This window comes from Lygodium microphyllum, chromosome 25 (assembly GCF_053477565.2).
Source record: "Lygodium microphyllum isolate KBCC chromosome 25, Lygodium_microphyllum_v1.1.10, whole genome shotgun sequence".
Taxonomy (NCBI): Eukaryota; Viridiplantae; Streptophyta; class Polypodiopsida; order Schizaeales; family Lygodiaceae; genus Lygodium; species Lygodium microphyllum.
In genome coordinates, this window is record NC_141159.1 from 42386398 (window position 1) to 42392573 (window position 6176).

The window sequence follows — 6176 nt, forward strand, 5'->3', positions numbered from 1 at the left end:
TCGGCTATGTGCAGATAAAAAATAGAGTGTCTTACACTTGGCCTTTGTGGCTTGCTAATGGAAAGTAGAATGTCTTATACCTTCCCTTCATGGCATGATTGGTGTAAAGAGGCCAAAGATATTGGCATCTGGCTCAACTTTACTTATGAATGTCCTACTTGGAAATAAAAATGATTGCTCGAAAGACAAGATAGCTTTCTTTTGACTAGGTCTCTTGGAGAAATTATTTTTGTGGTGCTTTTTAGTTTTAAGTTTGATGTGAGAGAGAGAGAGAGAGAGAGAGAGAGGAAACCATTTTAGATACTACATGATGAAGCAATCATAGGTCTTCTTACTATCATGTATAGATGAGATTGTATGTATATCTAGCATTCTCTATTTTATAATGAGAGAGAGAGAGAGAGGAGATAAGAGAAAATACAATAAAACAAAAGATAGAGATGGAGAGAGGGAGAAAGAGGATTTATAGAGAGAATTGGGGGCAAAGAGAGAGAGAGAGAGAGTGAGAGAAATAAAACATCTTAGAAATGAAGAAGAGAAAGAGGAGAAATGATTTATTGTGTGAAATTACCTTGCAAAGTGCACACGAACGCTAGTCTCTAAAATCGAAGTCAGCGTGAACGCACAGGCACCATGCCGGGTTAGATCGGCTGGCTCTTACATGGGTTAAAGGCATAGTTGTGTCCCATGTCATTGAAAATGTGAATACAGTTATACTGCTCTAGCCTCCCTCTAGCCTCCAGGCTCTCACGCACGTTCACTACAGCTCCAGGCTTGTGCCGTAGAGCTGAACGATGATGAGACACAGGTCCTTGCACAGGGAAAAGGAGAGTGATCGACATGGATTTGCGAGCCATGGCTCCATGGCGGGCACGGACAGAAGGCAAGTTCAGCAGCTCCAGACATGCACGGAATGTCAAAGCATCCAAAATGTAGAAGAAGGTTCTGATCTCTGTTGTCCAGATCCATGGTAACTCTGACAATCTTGGTATTCAGGTTATTAAGCGTCATGGTTGCCTTGCAGGCCTTGATTGCCACACTCCAAAACTGCAGACAGTCTTGCATCCGGCCGTACGCCCAGCTCCTCTATGCTTACATGCAGCGGCACTGCCTGGGTAATGCAGAGAATGTCAACGCATCCAAAATGGAAAAGAAGATTTTGATCTCTGTGCAGATCCATGGTTACTCTGACAATCTAGGTATTCAGGTTATTAGGCGTCATGGTTGCCTTGGAGACCTTGATTACCACACTCCAAAAATGCAGACAGTCTCGCAACCTGCCGCTCGCCCAGCGCATCTACAGCTACATGCAGCGGCATGGCCTGGATACAGATGGAGTCCTTGGTAACTATCTGGTCCCAATGTTGGCAGACTGTGGGAGTCTGGCTGATGCTCAGGCTGCCTTTGACCGCTTGAGTTTCCAGAATGAGCACTCCTGGTGTTCACTTCTTGTTGCATATGTCGAGTATGGAGAACAGCAGCATGCCTTCCAGCTCTATCAGAAAATGTGTCAGAAGTTGGTAAGGCCAAGTAATTATACTTTTTTGCCTATTCTTAGAGCTTGTGCTAGGTTGAAAGACAAGGAAACAGGCAGACTGATACATGCTGAGATTGTGGAAACAGGACTAGAAAAGGACCACTTTATCAGAAACACTTTACTGGATATGTATGGCAAATGTGGCTTGCTTGCAGACGCATGTGATGTGTTCGATGAGCTTTCTGTCCGAGATGCTGTCTCATGGACTGGATTGATTGCAGGATATGCTGAACAGGGGTTTGGTGACAAGGCCATATCTTGTCTCGAGCAGATGCAGCAGGAGGGCTTATCACTAGATCCAGTTGTAGCTGTTTGGAGCTTAAAAGCTTGTGGGAGCATCAGAATAACAAGTAGAGGTCAACTTCTTTGCACTGACATTGCCAAAAGGGGTTTGGATGCAGACCTTTTTGTAGCCAACTCTATGGTAGATATGTATGCAAAATGTGGTGCCCTTGTTGATGCGAAAGGAGCATTTGACCAGCTGGCAATTCAGGATATAGTTTCATGGACAGCATTGATTGGAGGCTATGCTGAAAATGGGCTTCGTGATAAAGCATTTAAGTGCTTTGAACAGATGAAGTTGGAGGGTGTATCTCCAAATACAAACAGTTATGTTTGCATTTTGGCAGCTTGTAACAGCCCTGAAGCGTCAGAAAGAGGTCAACTGCTGCATTCTGAGATTACAAATAGGGGTCTTGAAAGAGAACCTTATGTTGGCAACACCCTGCTGGATATGTATTCAAAATGCAGACTGATGACTGAAGCTCAGGATACATTTGATAGGCTACCATTTCGAGATGCTGTTTCATGGGGGGCACTTATTTCAGGATACTCTGAACATGCACTTGATGAAGAAGTGTTGAACTGTTTTGAGGAGATGCAACTGGAAGGTGTATATCCAGACACCATCACATTTGTTCAATGCTTAAAATCTTGTGGCACTGTAGGAGCTTTAGAGACGGGCCGCAAAATACATGATCAATTAAGGAAAATGGGACTAGGAGGAGACCTTTTTGTTGGCAACACATTGCTAGGTATGTATGGTAAATGTGGGTGTATCGAACAAGTACGGGAAGTGTTTGAGAAACTACCTCTTCGAGATGTAGTATCATGGAATGCTATGATAAAGGCCTATGGGGAAAACTATGAGGGTAACATGGCCATAAAATGCTTTGAAGATATGCAAAAGGAGGATGTGAAGCCAGATGTGGTTACTTTCACATGCCTTCTTGTTGCATGCAGCCATGCCAACATGGTTACAAAGGGCCAAGAATACTTCCGCATCATGAGAGAAGTGCATGGTATTGAACCAACAGTCGATCATTGTACTTGTATGGTTGATCTTCTTGCACGTTCAGGATATGTATATGAGGCTGAGAAATTTGTTGAAGCCATGCATTGTCCTCCATCAGTTACAGCGTTGCTCACTGGATGCAAAAACTATGGGAAGGTGGAAGTAGGCCTGAGGTGCTTTGAGCAGCTCGTGCAGGGCATTCCTGAAGATGCTGCTGCATACTTGCTAATGACAGATATTTATGCGAGTGCTGGCAGGTGGGGTGATGCAAATAAAATAACTCAGCTTAAGGAACTTGTACAAGCAAAGAAAAAATCTGCAACTGCATTGATAGAAATAGACAAGAAGCTGCATGTATTTATTGTAGGTAGTCACAACCAAGACGTGGCAAGACTAGAAAAGTTAAGTTCATGTTTAAAAGATGTAGGGTATGTGCCAAATTTAGATTTGCTTTCCGAAATGATGTGTATGTAGAGGCTTATCCTCTTAGCTTGAGGCACTAGATGAAGGATTGTTGGATCTGTAGTAAATGGAAGTATACAAAATGTGATGGTTATGTTCAACATGGTAGGCATTACTTTGGAATCTTGTATGGATTTCACTGCCATGCACGACTGTACTCAGTAGCAAGGCTGTTGAAGGGATTGGGCTATATATGTGTTTCAAGGGCAATATCAATCCTTGTTGCAAAAAGGAACACCAAAATAAATTGCCCTTTGTGAGGTAACAAGTTATGTAGCGTGGAACATAAACAGGAAGGAGTGGCTATTACAACTTGCGATTTCTAGACTAGGATACCGTGCAGGTTGGGGATGTGTTTTTGTTCAGGATGTCATGAGTTGGCATCAAAGGTGCCAACAACCCCGAAAATACTAAGGTTTACCTCATCCTCAGTGAAATTTAATTGTACATCAATGGATGACCCATATATGTGTTCAATTCTAGCAAGGTGAATTACTGTGTTAAGTCCAGATGTTAAAGTGGCTCCTCACTCCAGAACTTTAACAGAACCTTTTTAAGTTATCACTTTTTTGATGCAGTATTATTCTGAGAGTGAAATCTGTCATCCCGTTGAAATGGTGTTAATTCTTGCTAGGCACTGTCCTGCAGGGAAAAAACACACAAGTTTTGGAAGGTAAGTTTGGAGAGCAATAAAACTTGCAAGAGTGTGAAGCACCAGGTGAGATTGAGTCGCTTCTGAAACTTTGGATATTTGCCATATGCACATTTTGTACAACTATAACTATCTGAGGTTTCGCTTGTGATCAATCCTTAGAAGCATGTCTACATCTTTAAGCAGTGTGGACTTTCATGTGTCCAATTTGGATGGGTGCTAAAAGTGTTCATCAGGTCTTTCATGTGTCCAATTTGTTGAGAAATCACCAATCCATTTGCAATTGATACATGTGGTTTTTCTCCATGTTGGCATTGAGAGAGTGTTTTGAGATTCATGGTGCACATTTGTTGAATAGAGGGCATAAAGAGGGTGATTAGTATGTGAGAATAGGTCTTAGGTTGTAAATGGTAGCCCTAAGCTAATCTATGTAAACTTGGGGAGGGAGGCTATCATAGACAAGCCATTTTTCAACTCCAATATAGCGGTGCAATCAAAAGGTGATGTGGATGAGGATAAGCTCTTTATAAGCTATTAGCCTACGCATGAGAGAGAGAGAGAGAGAGAGAGAGAGAGAGAGAGAGAGAGAGTCCAATTGTTCGGGTGAACACATGTTTTATCTCAATCTTCACAAATGAGTGTAGCCCAATTGTTAGGTTGAACACATATCTATCTCCCCCCTCCCCCCCTTTGTTATGGATCTTTACGGGACCTCAAGTCATAAATTGTCATGAGGTAATGGCATGCAAGATATATCAATAAGGGATTTTTGTATTCATGATATTGAAAGATACAACATTGAGGCACATCTGAGGACTACATCCTCGTGATGCCGCACATGTGAGGGTTCACCATCGAGTAGAGGGAATCACATGTAGAGTGAAAACCAAGGAGAGCTCAGAGTCACTACTACTTATCTAGGTGTTTTTGGATCCAATGCTATGGTATAGCTACAAAGCCCATACCCTTACACTCACCCCCGCATAATGGATTGTTGTCCTCAACAATCTAAGGGTGCTTTCTTGACTCATTCTAGGGTCTTAATACAGCTTATGCTATCAAGTTGGTATGTTTACCGATCTAGGACTTGACTCCTTAGCGGGGTCTTACTGTAGCCTTTTCTAATAAGCTGGTCAGTGGCTGCCGCACTACGACTTGGGGGTCTTAACATAACTTATTCTATCAAGTTGGCCAGGGTGTCTACCCATGTAGAATTAGTTATGTTATTCTTTTTGCATTCCAATCCACCCTCCACTCAATCACATTTGAGGAGTGGAGGCTTCGTAGTCCTAACTTGAGGTGGCTTGGCACTTATGGTTTTGCATGGCAAGCTTTGTAGTTGGAATTCCAAGTTGTTGCGTTGTTGGGGTCAAGGCGTGGTTGCATGGTTGTAGCCATGTTGTTCCACGCCTTAAGGGAGGTAGTTCATTGCATTGCTCCTTGTTCCGTTTCTCCCTTTCTTCTTGTCATTGCCTTGGGCCTTGGAGACTTGGGTCTCTTGGTTCGTTTACCAAGATACTTTGTCCTCATCTCCAAGTCAAGAACTTGGGATGTTTTCCTTGGCCTCCTCGAATCTTTCTTGCTTGCTTTGAACTTAGACAAACCGGTTGGTTCAAGCTTGCCTTCTCGCACAAAAGGCGTGGTCTTGGTGTATGGTTCCTCCTTGGCTCTTCTTAGCATCATTTTGAGTGGAAGTTCTTGGAGGGGAATGGACTAAGTCGTCACACTTAGACCGGATTTCAGTTTGCGGAAGTAGAGGTATTCTTGAAGTTCTTGGGGTGATGCCCATATATGTGGTGCTTGGTGTGTCATGAATCCATAGGATCGGGATGACAACTCGCACTGCTTGCGGCTTGAATGTCGAGATCTCAATCTTTACTAGTATTGAGTATGGTCCCAACGGGTTCTATAGTCCAAAGACATTCACCTTAAGAGTGAGTTAGAGAGTTCTCTAAGACTCAACTAGCAAGGTTCCTTTCCATGGCACTAAGTTACATTGATTGGACCATATTGCGAGCACTCCCTCATGCTCTCCCTTCTTTGAGGCTTGTCCTCTGACTCATTCTGTCCAAGCTTGAAAGGGTTTGCCTCTTCAGGCTCAAAGGTGTAGCCAATGACTCCATTGCTGAAGTGCATTGGGTTCCTACTTTGGTCCGAGTTGGTTGGGATGGGATGTGGCCTTGGATCAAAAGCTTGGTTTGCTTTGTCCTTAGCCACAAGTTTAGCTTGGG

General features: G+C 43.1%; 1 protein-coding gene across 1 annotated transcript; it reads left to right on the plus strand.

Annotated features, from left to right (window-relative positions):
* Positions 1–519: 519 nt before the first annotated feature.
* On the plus strand, positions 520–4397 carry LOC148014137 (pentatricopeptide repeat-containing protein At3g09040, mitochondrial-like). The gene is made up of 2 exons (XM_087666978.1): positions 520–942; positions 1025–4397. Exon 2 carries the CDS (start codon positions 1221–1223, stop codon positions 3303–3305), a length of 2085 nt encoding a protein of 694 aa, XP_087523104.1. The 5' UTR covers positions 520–942; positions 1025–1220; the 3' UTR covers positions 3306–4397.
* The last annotated feature ends 1779 nt before the right edge of the window (positions 4398–6176 follow it).